This window comes from Pseudoliparis swirei, chromosome 6 (genome assembly GCF_029220125.1).
Source record: "Pseudoliparis swirei isolate HS2019 ecotype Mariana Trench chromosome 6, NWPU_hadal_v1, whole genome shotgun sequence".
In the NCBI taxonomy this organism is placed as follows: Eukaryota; Metazoa; Chordata; class Actinopteri; order Perciformes; family Liparidae; genus Pseudoliparis; species Pseudoliparis swirei.
Window position 1 is genome coordinate 23576134 of NC_079393.1, and position 15723 is coordinate 23591856.

Consider the following 15723-nt stretch of genomic DNA (forward strand, 5'->3'; position numbering starts at 1 on the left):
ACGATGTTGAAATAATTGTCCTCATGTAAAGTTAACGTGTTATTCTCACAGGACACTTCAAACGTATGGATTTCTTATAAAAAAGTGCCTTATCGTGGTACATTAAACTACCCGACAGTACACAATGTAGTTAAAATCTGCACTACCGTAAACAACTATGAAGGATCGGAATACTTCTTCCACCACTGCACTTCCACTTTTGACACATTTACCTGTCACATCCAAAATATTTTACAAAAACATTCAATTCAATTTAGTTTATTTTACATTGCACAATATTACAAATTACAAATTTGCCTCAGAGGGCTTTACAATCTGTACACATACGACATCCCTGACCTTTGACCTCACATCAGATCAGGAAAAATTCCCAAAAAATAGAAAAAAAACTTTCACAGGGAAAAAAGTGAAGAAACCTTCAGGAGAGCAACAGAGGAGGATCCCTCTCCAGGAGGGACAGAAGAATAGATGTCATGTGTACGTCTCCTTCGTTGACATGTTATTCCCCCCAGGTACTTAAGATCCACTACCTGGGACACCCGCAGCAAGACGCGGTGGGGCTGCACGCCGAGGTCCACTTCCCCAACCTCCACCTCTCCTCCACCGCGGTGGACTTTGGCTGCGTGCTCAACTTCACGAGGAATCGCCGAGCCATCTCCATGACCAACTGCTCCCCGCTGCCCGTGTCCTACCACTGGGTCTTTCTGGGGGACCCGGAGCCCGGTGCCGTCAGGTATGTTTAACACCGAGAGGGTTAACACTCGTGCCATGTGTCTTTTTAATGTTACTTTGTACTCAAGGAAGAGCCAGTGAGACCGTGTCTTTGTTTAGAGGGACAATAGCAGAATCCCGTACGTACACTACCGTTCAAAAGTTTGGGGTCACCCAGACAATTTGGTGTTTTCCATGAAAACTCACACTTATATTTATCACATGAATTGCAAAATGAAGAGAAAATATAGTCAAGATATTGACATGGTTAGAAATAATAATTTTTATTTGAAATATGAATGTTGTTCTTCAAACTTGTCGCTCAAAGGAAGGCCAGTTTTAAAGCTTCTCTCACCAGCATAACTGTTTTCAGCTGTGCTAACCTCATTGTAGATATTTCATTAAAAACCAGACGTTAGTAGAATAGTTGTTTACCACATTAACAATGTATAGAGTGTATTTCTGATTAATGTTATGTTATGTTATCTTCATTGAATAAAAACAGTGCTTTACTTTGAAAAATAAGGACATTTCTAAGTGACCCCAAACTTTTGAACGGCAGTGTATGTTGAAACTCTCCATTGGGATGAGTTAGTACAGCAGCTTTACATGTAACCCTCTGAATTGAAAGCCATTGTGAATAATCTGGGGAACACAGATCTACTGATTGCGTACTTAACGTTACATCGTGCCTCTCTCTTTGCTCCCCTCCCTTGAAGCGCTCTGTGAATGCTACAGCAGTCTGTCCGTCCGTGGCCTTCAACCAACTAACTGCTCGAGCGCCACAAGATTGATCACCCTCCCCCTCTTTCATCTCTTCTTACTCCTCCTTTTTGCTCCCCTCATCTCAGGCTTTTTACATTACCTTTTAATCTTGACGTTATTTCCCCCCTGCCTCTACAGCCTGAGCTTCTGCTCGCTACCAAATCCTTATCGTGCCTCTCTTCTCTTCTCCTCACCTCTCCGTCTCGGATTGTGACCTCTCCCAACAATCTGGCTCATCGGCCGGCCCGCTAATTAAATGGAGACCTCACTCTGCATCTCCAGAGTCTCTCCTTCCCCCTCACAAAACCGGCGCTATCTGGCCATGTTCAGCTCATTACGTCCCTATCAGTAATTACACCGCAGCCTTTGGAGAGAGGGAGTTTCAATTGAGCAAACTCCTTTCTCTCCACCACTGATAGATGAAGGCAATACAATAATAATAACACAGGACTCAATATGTCCACTGTTGATCACAGAGCGACGGAGTCATCACTCACAGGCAGAGGAAGTTGAGTTGAAGCCTCGGTGGACGAATGCGATGGTGAGATGAAGGTTCTTGAGGGACTTTCCAAGGTCATGCGCTCAGTCTTGTAATGCTGGAATGGAGTGTTGCTTTTGTCTTTCAAGCAGCACAACAGACAGAAACGGACGTGGGTTTCCTGTTCTTGCTTTAATGAAAGCATCATGGTCCAAGGATGGAGACATTATTGAATTATTTTCAGATATTCGGAAAAATCAGAGGTTACTAAAGTATGTTTAGTGCAGTTAGAATTTTGTTTCGTATTCAAGGTCACAGGCTAAGTTCAACTGCGGTCATTGCACACAGGAAGTACAATCTCACAAGTTTAGACTGTTGTCAATAGTAAAGAATGTAACTGAAATACACCAAAAAAACAGATAAAACACTGAAGCTGGAAAGATACTCAAACAAAACACAAAGAGACACTGAGAGTAAGGCGGTAACTCCTCTTGCATGGACTGAATGACACAGGTCTTGAAAGAAGCTCATTTGCAGATGTAACATCTGTGACCTCAGCTGTTTGGTTACAATGTATAAACATTAGCAGTTTATTTGAAATAATACCCATTTGTCTCTGCCAATAGAATGTTCTCCGCATCGAGATCCTGTTCCCCTTCACTCCTTTGTGTCCAGCAGTCTGCCGGAAGTGAGACGTTTGTGGTTCAGTGGTCTTTATTTAGTGAGACTGAAGACGGTCAAACACACCCAGCCATGAAGGAAAGAATGGGTGGAGGACCGAGAGACAGATATGAGAATGTCAGAGTGGGCTATTTCTGTCTTGAGCTTTCACTCTTGCAAAGTCATCATCTGCTGTCTCACCATCTGCTCCTCAGTCCGCACCAGTGGGTTTAAACTCTTTCCACAAAAAATATATATATTTATATTTCCCATGATTGGTTTTTCAGGCTTTTACAAACACGTATCCACCCTATTCATTAAGACATTGACCTACACTGCTGCTGGACCAACTCGTTTGTGATATCCCTCAGGCCAGACATCAGGTCAACCTGTCACAGCGTCACAGACTGACCATACAACAGCGCCCCCTGCTGGCTGCTGCACTCCCCTCCTCATTAAACGCTGACACCAGGGCTAGAAGCATTCTTGGGAACTAACTAACAAAATGCATGTGCAGACTTTAATGCTGCCTTACATGAATGCACGCTCTGAAGCTCACACACAGACAAACATAAATACACAAACACACACACACACACAATATGGCAATGACGTGGCCGGTGTTTGTTGGCCAGCTTTGAGGTGGCTTCACTCACTAAATCTCTTTCATTCTCTTCCATGTTTATTCAGCACTTCACTGCAATCTATCCTGACCTGTTTCCTGCTGCTCGCCTATTAAAATTCCTCTTAATTATAGAACACTCTGTTTAATTAACTTGATGGATGCACCCGGTCTGATCCCACAGGGAAGGGGAGAGTAGACCAGAGAGAGAAAATGAGAGTCGGAGTTCTTTGGGGTTGTGGGTGCTAAAGATTGTTCTTCACAATATATGTTAATGATATATTGGATATACAACGTATATAACCTGCTGTTGTTGTAAAACATATCACCCTGCGACCTCATGGACATCTTGAGGCTTTTCACTTCCACATATTTCTCTTGTCTCTTCTCATTTATGCCTCTTCCCATTGATTTCCCTAATGTTTCATTCATCACTTTAGGGATGCTTTATTGTCCTCTCGCCCTCGTAGAAAGACAGAGACGCTGGAGGCGGCGCGGGAGCCGACAAATGAAGCCGAGGAAGAAGGAGAAGAAAAAGGGTGGAGGTCCTCTAGAATGCCTTCTTCCGCCTTTTCAGCTGCTTCCAGCGCGGCGCTTGGTGCAGATGAGCCGCGCCGCGCAGAGGGCCCTGTGGGTGTGGAAGAGGTAATGCTCACTGCTCACTTGTAAACAACATATTTCACGTTTGGCAGGGGATGCAGAGCGCCTGCAGCTAGTGGGGAAGTCATTCTGTCTGTCTGCTGCAGTGCTGTGGAGGAACAAATATATGGACATTTTGGAATTATAAACCTCATCAACACACACACAACAGACAGGGGAGTACTAACTAAGAGCAGGGAGGAGGAAACACGTGTCTCAAAATGTCCAAGTGTCCCTTTAAATATGAGCGTTCAATTCCAGCAGAATCAGTTTATAATCGGGAGAATTCATCTTGCTACCTATACCGTTCTCTTTGTGTCCCTCCAGGTGTTTGATATCCTGCCCATACACGGCCATCTGCCACCTGGGAAGCAGCAGCAGGTCATTTTCTCTTTCTACGGCCACGAGAATATCAGCAGAGAGGTGGTCGCACAGTGCCGCGTGGAGGAGGGGCCGGCGTACGAGGTCCAACTCAGAGGAGAAGCCGCGGTGGTCAGCTACAGCCTCGACGCTGCGCGTATCGACTTCGGTCTGCAGGTATGTCAACAGAGCCTCTTTACCCAGACTTGGCAGACTTGTTAACGTTGGATACACATTATATAAATACATACTATCGACTGTTGAGGGTGGAATCCAAGGTTGTTGTTTTTTGTTTGTATCCACTACAAAAACTGGTGAGAGGGAGACAAATTCACTTTGAATGTCGCTGCCTAGTTTTTCACACTTTGGTCTCTTGCACCTCTTTAAGGATGCGAGCCATCCAGACCAGTTATCATTGATATTCAAAACAAGGCCGTATTGATTTCTGATTTAGTTGAAATGAGCAATTCAGCAGAACATTTCTCTGACCTTCCTGTCTCTTCAGCACTATTCTTTCTCTTTTCTTCTCCTCTCTCTCTCTCTCTCTCTCTCTCTCTCTCTGTCTCACACCCAGTGTTGCTTTCCTGGCTCGATATCCATAGTAGTCAGGATGTCCTGAAACGACCCCCTGAGTGCATGCATAAGTTACCAACTTCAAAAGCCTGTTGTCACTCCTTTCTTGTTTTTCTCCATCTCTCTCTGTCCCCTCCGAACTCTCCATTTCTACACCCAAAAGTTCCATTATGCTCATATCACAGTAACAACTCATACAGTAACGCTGTATACTTTATTATTCTATTTGAATGACAGTTATTACCATAAACCAAGAGGTTTAAACAGAGAACGACAACACACATGCTCTTTTCTAGAAACCATGGCTGTACTACATCGTTACGGAGCACCAGGTGGAGTGGTTTTACCAAAACTTTCTGTTTGCCACACAACTAATTCACATTATCTCCAATGTGAATACAGGCAGTTTGCAATGCAGTGTTTTATCTCTTCCCTCCCCTCCCTCTTTTTCTTTCCCAGCTGTTTGATCACGAAGGGGAAGCTGAGGTGACCCTGAGGAATACTGGCAAGATGGGCTTCAAATTTAGCATCCTACACCCTAAAAAAGAGGATGAGGAGGAAGGTGGAGAGAGGAAGGGGTTGGAAGAGGAGCAAAATGAGAACGGACAGGAAGTGGTCCCAGGCCACCCCATGGTCATCCCTGCTATGGTGAGGTCATCTTGGGACTCTTTCAGATGTGGCAGGGACATTTATTATGCATGGGGGTTTAGCTGTTTTAAACAAAATATATATTTTCTCTGTGCGTGTGTGTGTGTGTGTGTGTGTGTGTGTGTGGTGTGTGTGTGTGTCAGGGTTACATTGATCCCGGTGCCGAGCAACGCCTGCGTGTGCTCTACCTGCCGGGCGTCCCCGAGGTGTTTGAGAAGCAGCTCCAGCTGCAGGTGGCTTTCCTGCCACCGCAGGTCATCACGCTGACCGGAGAGGGCGTGTTCCCGAGGATCAGCCTGGACCTGCCACAAAACCTGTGTATGCACATCACGCTCACGTACACACAGACATGACCAGACTGGTACACATAACCCCAAAATGCCCAAATGCAATTGTGGTCTGAGTAAGTTTTCTTTGCTTTGAAACGGACGAATTTAAACATATTAAACTCAGTAAACAGCAGTAACGAAAAAGTGCTAAACATGTGGTGTCATAGTTTATCCTCTTTTAATCCTTGTGACGCGATATCTCTTAAAATAAGGCACACACTCCCACTGCAAGGAGGAACTGATTACATTCTGGGGTTCAAAGGTCAAGGTCACTGGGACTTTATGTCCGCCATATTCTCTTGTGCTCCTGAGCGATGTCTCAGGGGCACCTGGAGGGCATCTCATGACATCATACCTGGACTGAAGGATGAGGTTATTTGAATTTGGGGATCAAAGGTCACTTTGTGGGATCTCACAAATAACTTTTTTTTTTCACCATAACTCAAGAATTCATATGAATTGCCAATAAAGACAAATTTGCACATATATATATTAGGATACAATGATAAAGTGATGAAATGTTGGACGGTAACACTAGTTGTTTTATCAATATTTATCTCTGTGCAAACAAATACTGACACAAATATAACGCTGCCCTGATGTGCCGTGGTTCCCTCGCAGTAGAGGAGTGCTACAGTGATGCAGTGCAGCGTGCCAGATCGGCCGTGAAGAGGGAGGAGCCTAAGAACAGACCTGCCACCGGTGGAGGAGCAACACCCGAGGCCACCTGCACCCTGGAGGTCAGTGAAGATTAAAAGATTTTATGGAATGACAACATCATTTCCCGTATTGTCTTCCGAAATTGGTGTGAAGTAGGTTTTTCTAGTAAGCACACTGTATGTATGTATTTAACACAACATGAAATAAATATACAGCATGTTAATGTAATTCATCTGCATAAGATACTGTATGAAGTGTATAGTGCATGCCCCAAACACATACAGTATGTTGTTTCCATGAGGGCAAGGCAGTCCCACTGCGTCTCTGCTCTCCGTAACCGACCTACCCAACAGGGTTTTCCCTGCTTCTTATCTGTGCATTGATTTTCCAGGGAGGAGACGAAAGCCATTGAATTACAATCGAAATAGCTATTTACTGCTCATCCCGTCAGTATTTATTCACGGTTTTGTGTGTTGCCCCAATGACTTCCCTGACATTTCCCCCGTGAATGAAATGAAAAGGTAAACATTTCCCTTTGCAGATAAGGAGAGGACAGATAAGGACTGCGATACTTTTGCATTAGCTTACAAATTGGAAACATTATCCACAGAAACCCCCTGACCTCAGGGACTTTCTATTCCCCCCTCCAAACAACCACACTCGTCACGGTGCTCTCTCGGGTCCTTTACCCAGGATGCCGTTTTGTGACAGTTGATAGCAAGTCCCCCTTTCAATACTTTACACTATGCACATATTCCACGGATAATAATAACAATATCTTCCATCGATCTCAGGAGCTCACAAGATTTTGCTGGGTTATCCATTATAATATTTAGAGACCTATAAATGCATTTTTATGTCAAAATGACAACGTGGCCAGTCAGAATGATGATAATTATGCATTATTGTTTATCTGATGCATCAAGGGAGAACAACAATTCAAAGTACCTACAAATGAAATTGTTTGCTTAAAATACCTCAGATCTACAACCATAAAATATATCAAATATGATATAAAATATTGTATAATATATTATATAAAATATTGTATAATATATGATATAAAATATTGTATAATATATTATATAAAATATTGTATAATATATGATATAAAATATTGTATAATATATTATATGAATTATATAAATATTATATAAAATACATATAATAATATATAAAATATATATCTTGAAAATAGCTTTGTTTTTAATTACTAAAAAAAGCTGCAATTGTTTTTTTAAAGATTTTGTCAAGTCAGTCAAATCTGATTTATGTATACAGCTCCACATCGTTCTTTAATTTAAATGCTTTTAAAAAGCTACGGTTCCCATGTCAAGCAGTAGCCGATGTGTTTTCAAATAGAAAACATATATTCACAAATATGAATAGTGAGTGCAGGAAAGAAGGGACACATTTCACCCATTATCATTCTTAAAGAAGCAGGACGAAGTCTCTCCTCTTCCTGGATACCAAGAAAAAGCCCAAAACAACCACAACGTGTTGCTTGTTGTGTGAGTCGCCCTTATTGTTGATTGCCTCGACTGGTGTCCATTAAATCTTGAACATTGCGTATTAAATCTGCGTAAGACTTTCCCACAGTCAGTAAAGCTGAAGGAGTGCTTACTGGCTGTGGAGTTATGACTCGTCAGAAAGCGAAGTTTGAATATTACTTGGGAAAATTCCTTGAGGGAAACATCTTGAAGGGAGTTTTGACCTGACAGATTATGAGAAATCTTCAACAGCCATGTTGCTTCAAGGTACCTTGAATTATTGTTCTCGCCGCCGATGAATGTGCCCTTCACTGCTTATGTGACCCTCCCATACTTTTTTAATAACTTTGTGTTATTAAAGTGTTTCACGTGCCCTTCCTTCTGTCTCCCTTCTCTAGTTTGAAGAGCTGCTCCAGGTGGAGGTGGAGAGGGCGTTGGTCAGACAGAACGCTCTCGCTGTGACCGGCAGCCTGCTGCAGCGCAGGGACTCACAAGGGTCCTCCAGCAAGTGGCACAAACTTAGCCAGTATGTTCTCACACACACACACACACACGCACACACTGATTGAACAGATGGCCCAGTCGTTTGTCTAAAAGAAGAACTGTGTTGGCAATTACAAAGAGACAAATGTTAATGATAATAATATCTGGTTCTGTATTGTTTTGTTCAATAGTACTTGCGCATATTTATTTGTGTACTCATACCTCTGATGGTCCCTTGTTGTACCGTCACATGATGTAGGACATACTCAAGTAAAGAACTATGTTTCAGTAAATTATTTTACGATGTTTTCTATTATATACATTTAAATTCAATGGGACATTTTATTAAACGATAATGTTTCATGATCATGGCAACTTGAAACATGTGAACAGTAAACCAGCGCGTAACACGGATGTTGCGTGTTCTTTTCTTCTTTTCCCTCCCCCAGCTTCCTGCTCCCGGAGTATGTTTTGGACTTTGGTGATGTCATTCCGGGCAACGTCGTCAGTCGCACCGTGAATGTGGCCAACACCGGCTCGGTGGCCGTGTCCTTCCATGCCAATGGCAAGCCTCTCGCTGGAACAGGTAACATCACTCACACACTTGTGATGTGGCGTTCATAAATCCATTGATTGAGCTTGAGGACACGCAGGACACTAGAAAGGCACTCGGAGGCCGCGGCCGAGGACATTTCCCAAAGTGAAAAATAATGAAAAGTAACTCCAAAATGTCTCTCGGCCGAGTCAGCTCAAAAGATAATTCTTGTGTTTTGGTCTAAATCTGTGACTCTCAAGTCATTAAATCTCAAATTATAAAATAAAAGAGAATGCCCGTTTAAAAAAAAAAAGAACATATTTATTTAAACTATGTTGACTAATTTATATATTTATATGTATGTATATTCGAATTGCCTGATTGATTTATTACCTTCACATTGAAAATGCGGAAGGTTATGTTTTGATCGCCGTGTATTTGTATGCATGCGTGTTATTCGCATAAGTCAAAAAGTGTTAAACCGAATCGCATGAAATTTGGTGGGATGATTGGGTATTATCCGGGGACCATTTGATTCGATTTTGGGATCAATCGGGTCAAAGGTCAAGGTCATAAAAAGGTCAACATCTTCTTTTTACCATAGCGCGGTCAATTTTTATCCAATTGGCAACTAATGCCAACATGTTCATAATTCAATGCCCAATCTTGTGATATGCGAAGGTATGCGCTCTACCGAGTGCCCGTTCTAGTTTCAGGATGTATTAGGAGGTACTGGTGGGATTTTATTTATCATTTTGCTGATAAAACCTGAAGTGGGATGAATGAATAATCTCAAATGACATGACAGTACAGAAAAAGGATAAATGATGACGTTTAATGGATGGATGAATGGAAGTGCTGCATCATCAACGGGGTGAATCGCTCGGTTTTCAGCGGGGTGTTTCATTTTCTACTTCCTCTCATAACTCTACATGTTGCCACTTTGAATAACACTTTGAGTGTTTTGTCGCCTCGTCAAAGGATTCAGTGTCGACATCAAGAGAGTGAAGAACCTTCCCTGTGGAGCGACACAGTCCTTCACAGTTACATTCGCCCCCCAGAGCACCAACCTGAAGGTGGGGGACACAAGTGTTGTCATGCCAATAAAGGTAAACACTTTTCTGATTCGACATAATATTCCCATTGGGGCCCTCGTGGATCCATCGCATCATGACCCCCCCCCCCCCCCCCCTGTCTCTAAGTTGTCTTTGTTTGTCTTTCCAGGTCGTAGACGGCCCGATGGTCCAGGTGCGGCTGTGTGCGGTGGTGACTGTGCCGGCCGTCACCGTCTCCCATGACGCACTGCAGTTTGACAATGTGCGGTGTGGCATGTGTCAGGTAACACCGCGTGACGGGATACTGTCATGTAGAATCTTCTTCGACCGCTTTTTATATTTCAATCTGTTATCAGCGTGCAAAAGTAGGATAACAGGAAGCACACATTGTGTATCCAGCCTCACAGTGCTGGGTCAGTGTATGGCACGCTAATGAGGGGCACTAATTAGAGACCGGCGTGACGCCTCTCTGTGAGCCGTCATAAATTCATCATTCCCAAGGATTCCTCTCATTAAGCGCACACTGCTTGAACTCGGTGGTAGCTACACATCTTTGAATAAGTCCGAGCATTGGGATTAGAACATTGTGTATTTACTGAATATCAATTTATTCTGTCGTGGCCAAACTGACATGAGAATGCACTCAGGTTGTTGTTGTTGTTGTTGTTGTTTGTTCCCCATCAGATCAGGACAATACGGCTGTTTAATCCTGAATCCGTGCCGTGCTACTGGAGCATAGCTGAGAAGGGAATTCCTCTCAAAAAGGTATAGCAGCTGTTATGCCATGGACGTCTTGTTTCACTTTTCCCTCTCATTGTGTTATTTGATCTCCAGGTAACAAAACAAACGTTTTCCACATGGCGTCTGCCGTCCTTAGAATACAAATACAGATGTAACTGTTATTCGCTGTCCTTGCTCTCTGCCAGCGTCAAAAGGACTCGCGGAAACGGCGACCGCCTCCCGCGGTGTTTAGGATGATGCCCGGCTCCGGCACGCTGTCCCCTGGCGAATGGGTCAACGTCCAGATAAAGTTCATCCCTGCTGAGGAGGTAAAGAGCTTCACTGACCATCCATAGCGGAGCCTCGTGGCATCGCACAGACCGGTGACCGGCTGAACGTGTCTCTGCAGCTCGAGTATAACAGGCTGCTCGCGGTCCGCGTGGCCGAGAGCAGCCGGCAGGTGTTCGTTACGGCGCAGGGCCGGGGGGAGGAGCCACGCCTCGAGTTCAGCACGTCGGTGCTGGAGCTGGGGCCATGCCAGCCTATCAGCATTGACGTTGAGGCTGAGGTCACCGTCAAAAATCCTTGTTCATTCCCCGTTGAGTTCTACTCCCTGGAATTCGACACGCAGTATCTGAAGGAAGAAAGGGTACCGTGTTTAGTCACATGTTTCTACCTAATCTATCCAACCATTGGAGAAATCTTCTCTCTTAACTTTTTTTCTCCTCACAACTTTTCATTTATTCCTTGTTGTGTTCTCCTCCGGGCCTGGTTTCCTTCTCTTTCCCCACGACTTCCTCCCCTGTAGATCCTGCGTCTGATGCAGGGTTATGACGAGAACAACCTGTTACTGCTGCCTCCCAGAGCCCCCGGAGAGAGTCTACCCAGCGAACTGCTCGACTTCTACCAGGAGCACTGCTCCCGGCTGAAAGACGACGGTAGCTTCATCAGGCGCTGACATCGTAGACGTAGACCATCCCGTGTCTCCGTGTACTGTGTGCACACCTTGTTTTAATCCAACCTATCTGTGTGCAGCAGAGCTGGACGAAGGCCTGGAGAAAGAAGAAGCCGTGACGAGTGACACACACGAGGAAGGAGAGAGGTCGAGGCAAAACGACGCCCACTCCCAAGACGGCAGGGTGGAAGAGATGCCCAGTGTGAAACAGGCTGAACCACGTGAGTGCCTCAACGCAGCCCGAGGTGAGTTCAAGTCACCGTGTTCTCCGCAGGTAACGTGTGTTTTAGTGACGCTTGTTCTTCCAGTCGTTCCTGAGAGGACCAAAGAGGGACGTCTCGGGGGACTGACCCCCGTCTCCAGAGCCAACGCCCGCCACATGTGTGTGGATCTGTCCGACGAGGGTCTGGCCGCGTTGAACCGCAGAGGCATTGCTGTCATTGCGTATGGAGCCCCGCTGACAGGTGAGGCAACTCATTGACTAATTAACTCATTAACATTAGATTATGTATTGTAAATCAAGTGAAATAATGTCATCTAATTTTAATAATCTTCATATTTTAATCAAATAAAATCCCCCCTTGTTGACAAACTCTTGTTCATATGTTTTTAAGTCCTTAACACAGGAGAAAATACAACTTAGTAAAAACTTAACTCGCTCTTAGGGATTTTATACTTTACAGTATAAATATTATCTACTTTTTAAATATCCAGTAACCTATAAATGACAAGTATATATTTGGAAAATTATGTGTATCCACTTCAGATAAGGGCAGTATGGTGGCCGCTCTGGCACGTCACTACGGAGGGGCGAGCCTGAGGGTGGATGCTGTTGTTACAGAGGTGCTCATGAATGGCACTTCACCCGTTGGCCTGACTGCGAGGCGACTCTATGACGCCGCGGCTGCCGAGCACGCCGAGAAGGCCGAGAAGAAGGCAGAGGAGGCTGGTAAGAACACAAAGCAGTGTTGACGCCATGTGGGATTTGTTTTTTGTGGCTCTGTTTGGTGAGTACCAGGAGACTAGAAGTGAGAGAAGGGACAGACAGACGAGTAATGTTTACTTCCATTCGCTTAACCCTTGTGTTGCCTTCGGGTCATTTTGACCCGATTCAATATTTAACCCTCGTGTCGCCTTCGGGTCAATTTGACCCGATTCAATGTTTAATGTCAGTGTTCTTTCGGGAGTCAACAAACAAACATAAAGTACCTCACACTTAAACTTGGAAAACAATATTAATTCTAATAATTTTCTGGAGATTTTAATAGCTGGGGTCATATTGACCTCAAGGGTAAAATATGTTAGTAAATATAAAGGTAACAAGAGGGTTAAACATTGAATCGGGTCATATTGACCCGAAGGCGACAGGAGGGTGTAATATTTAATCGGGTCAAATTGACCCGAAGGCAACACAAGGGTTAAAAAGGCCTTTAATCACCAACCACTTCAGGCCCAATAAAGCCTGTGGTTACAGTGCTCAGCAGGCTTGTAATCTGGCATTATTAATCTTCCACAATCAGACAGGACACCACTGCAGAAGAGCATCGTGTTGAATGACATCGGTAAATGAAGGAGAAAGTAAATATACGCGTCTGCTTTCAGCTGCGACTACAGAACCAGGAGCTGCAGCAGATCTGGAGGCCTCAGAACCAGCTCCACATTCAGCTCGCGACACTTTGGAAGTTCCTTCAAATCCGAGCGAGGACGGCTTCAGAGGAAATGACTCCACGGCTCCTCGGGCCCTTCGCCTGGTATGTGTCCTCATGAGGACTTTTTTTTTATACTCTATGAATTGAGGGTTCAAACCTACTTGATAAATGTTTATCTAGTCTACCTTTCAAGAAATACAATATAATAATTGAATATAATAAACCATTTTAGGGAGCAGATGTGACCTCACTCAGCAGTCTGTTGCCTGAACAGCTCCTGGTTGATATCCTGGCAGAAAGATTCCAGGTAAGTTCACACAGTGTTAGCGATGCAGTTTTGTGAGTCACATTACAAAGATATACATCAGATGTGTTTTATGTGTAATACTTAAAAGGTGTTTCATTTGTGTCTTCTCATTGGCAGCTGAGCGACTGTCACCGCGGCATCGTGATCGATGGCCTGCAGTCGGTGTTCGCTCCGTCAGCAGCCAGCACGCTGACAACTGTTCTCAAGGCACTCAACAACCGTAAACACATCTTTGTCGTCAACCTGTCTGACTCCTACGCTGCCTGGAAGGCACGGGAGAAAGCCCAGAGAGAAGCCGAGGGTAACCGCACTAACTAATACATACATTATTTTACAGAGGACATGAAAGTCATCAACGTTATTGTGTTTGCATGTGTGTTATGGCACTGTAACATATGTGGAGCTGTGTGTGTCCTTCAGAGGCTTTGCCGAAAGAGAAGGCAGACAGGCAGGAGCAGTGGCTGCAGCAGCTGGATGATGAGGAGTATGACGCTCTGCCGGAGGAGGAGAAGGAGCGGATTGTCCATCTACTGAGAGACAGGTGCAGACGACAGAAGCACAGGTACTGACTGGGCCCAACACATCTTTACCCCAAACCTCTTTGTTTCCTCTTCTGAGGTTCCTCTAGTACCAGAGTGTCGTGTCCATCACTTTATCTTCACTGGATAAAAGAAAAGCACTGATTTTTCAATGAAGATAACATTAAATTAATCAGAAATACACTCTATACATTGTTAATGTGGTAAATGACTATTCTAGGTGGAAATGTCTGGTTTTTAATGAAATATAGTGTTCTTCTGGTACATTGTGTTATCGCCTTAGAAGACTAACGGAGGGTTAGAAAACCCTTGAAAACCCTTTTTAAGTTAGCACAGCTGAAAACAGTTATGCTGGTTAGAGAAGCTATACAACTAGCCTTCCTTTGAGCTTGACGTTTGAAGAACAAAATTAATATTTCAAATAAAAATCATTATTTCTAACCTTGTCAATGTCTTGACTATATTTTCTATTCATTTTGCAAATCACTTGATAAATAAAAGTGTGAGTTTTCATGTGAAACACGAAATTGCCTGGGTGGGTGACCCCAAACTTTTGAACGGTAGTGTACCTGTATCAACCCTTCAGTTGTTCATGCTGTGTGCATGTTTTAGTTCAAACTGTTGGGGCTGTACGTCGACGCAGATCCTAAGAATGTCACTAAAAACGCGTTCCTGTGTGCAGGGAGCTTGAGCGTGTGAAGCTTGAGCAAGAGAAAGAGGACAAAAAGAGGCTCCAGGAGGAGATGAAAAGGTTGAGAGAAGAAGAGTTGAAGAAGAAGAGCAGAAGGGCCGCAAAGAAAGACACAAATGAAATGACGAGGAAGGACAGCCTGCTGGAGGAGAAGCAGGTCTGTCTACGGGCTCCACACCAACACAACATCTTCAATAATAATAATAAGGTCACAACACTAAGCGGTTTGGTTTCCTCTGCATCCGATGTGTGGCAGATGTCTTCCTGTGACAACTACAGAGAGACACTCATGGATGCCAGAGAGACGCCGAGTTTAAATGAAGGTGCGTGCAAATAATTCACTTTTTGTTTTAACGCTGGACCCTTTATTATTTTCCGTATCTCTGATACCGGGACATCTTGAATAATATCCAGTAGACAGTAGTGTGTATAGAGCGTGGTGTGATTGGTTACTTGCTGACGTGATGATCCTCTTTGCCGCTCACAGTGCCTCGCAGCAAAAAGGCCGATGATGCACAAAAGCAGACGGAGGAAAGCAAAGCTGCGCATGCAGAGTCTCCTCCACCTTCAGTCCAGCTGGAGAGAGAGAAGGTCGGTTCAGTGCTCAACCCCACACTACAACACCGCATGGAATGATCCAGTATTATCTTTAGTTTGCGTGCCGCCACACACAGCATCATTCCTCCCAATGTGCGGTACTATTGTGTACCAGTACAGGAGGTACTGATACTTACATGTATGTACAAGGGAACAATATTTTTGCACATACAGATGTGGTAATGACGGGCAGCAATGTGAGATTTATTTATGTAGGTATTTTATAATTAACTGGGAGGGACTGTTCTAAACTACGA

The 15723-nt window shown here is 44.1% G+C and overlaps 1 protein-coding gene across 1 annotated transcript in view; it reads left to right on the forward strand.

The window, feature by feature from the left end:
* hydin (HYDIN axonemal central pair apparatus protein) overlaps window positions 1-15723 on the forward strand; it is a 69512-nt gene that overhangs the window by 29305 nt on the left and 24484 nt on the right. Inside the window, exons 23-45 of the mRNA XM_056417357.1 lie at window positions 513-733; window positions 3707-3881; window positions 4203-4412; window positions 5268-5456; window positions 5600-5774; window positions 6407-6525; window positions 8334-8461; window positions 8868-9004; window positions 9935-10062; window positions 10178-10291; window positions 10693-10773; window positions 10935-11057; window positions 11138-11377; window positions 11537-11666; window positions 11764-12147; window positions 12450-12632; window positions 13286-13434; window positions 13565-13639; window positions 13757-13940; window positions 14060-14201; window positions 14861-15026; window positions 15126-15192; window positions 15357-15460. Coding sequence (XP_056273332.1) covers window positions 513-733; window positions 3707-3881; window positions 4203-4412; window positions 5268-5456; window positions 5600-5774; window positions 6407-6525; window positions 8334-8461; window positions 8868-9004; window positions 9935-10062; window positions 10178-10291; window positions 10693-10773; window positions 10935-11057; window positions 11138-11377; window positions 11537-11666; window positions 11764-12147; window positions 12450-12632; window positions 13286-13434; window positions 13565-13639; window positions 13757-13940; window positions 14060-14201; window positions 14861-15026; window positions 15126-15192; window positions 15357-15460 — 3624 coding nt within the window. The remainder of the gene's footprint in view (window positions 1-512; window positions 734-3706; window positions 3882-4202; window positions 4413-5267; window positions 5457-5599; window positions 5775-6406; window positions 6526-8333; window positions 8462-8867; window positions 9005-9934; window positions 10063-10177; window positions 10292-10692; window positions 10774-10934; window positions 11058-11137; window positions 11378-11536; window positions 11667-11763; window positions 12148-12449; window positions 12633-13285; window positions 13435-13564; window positions 13640-13756; window positions 13941-14059; window positions 14202-14860; window positions 15027-15125; window positions 15193-15356; window positions 15461-15723) is intronic.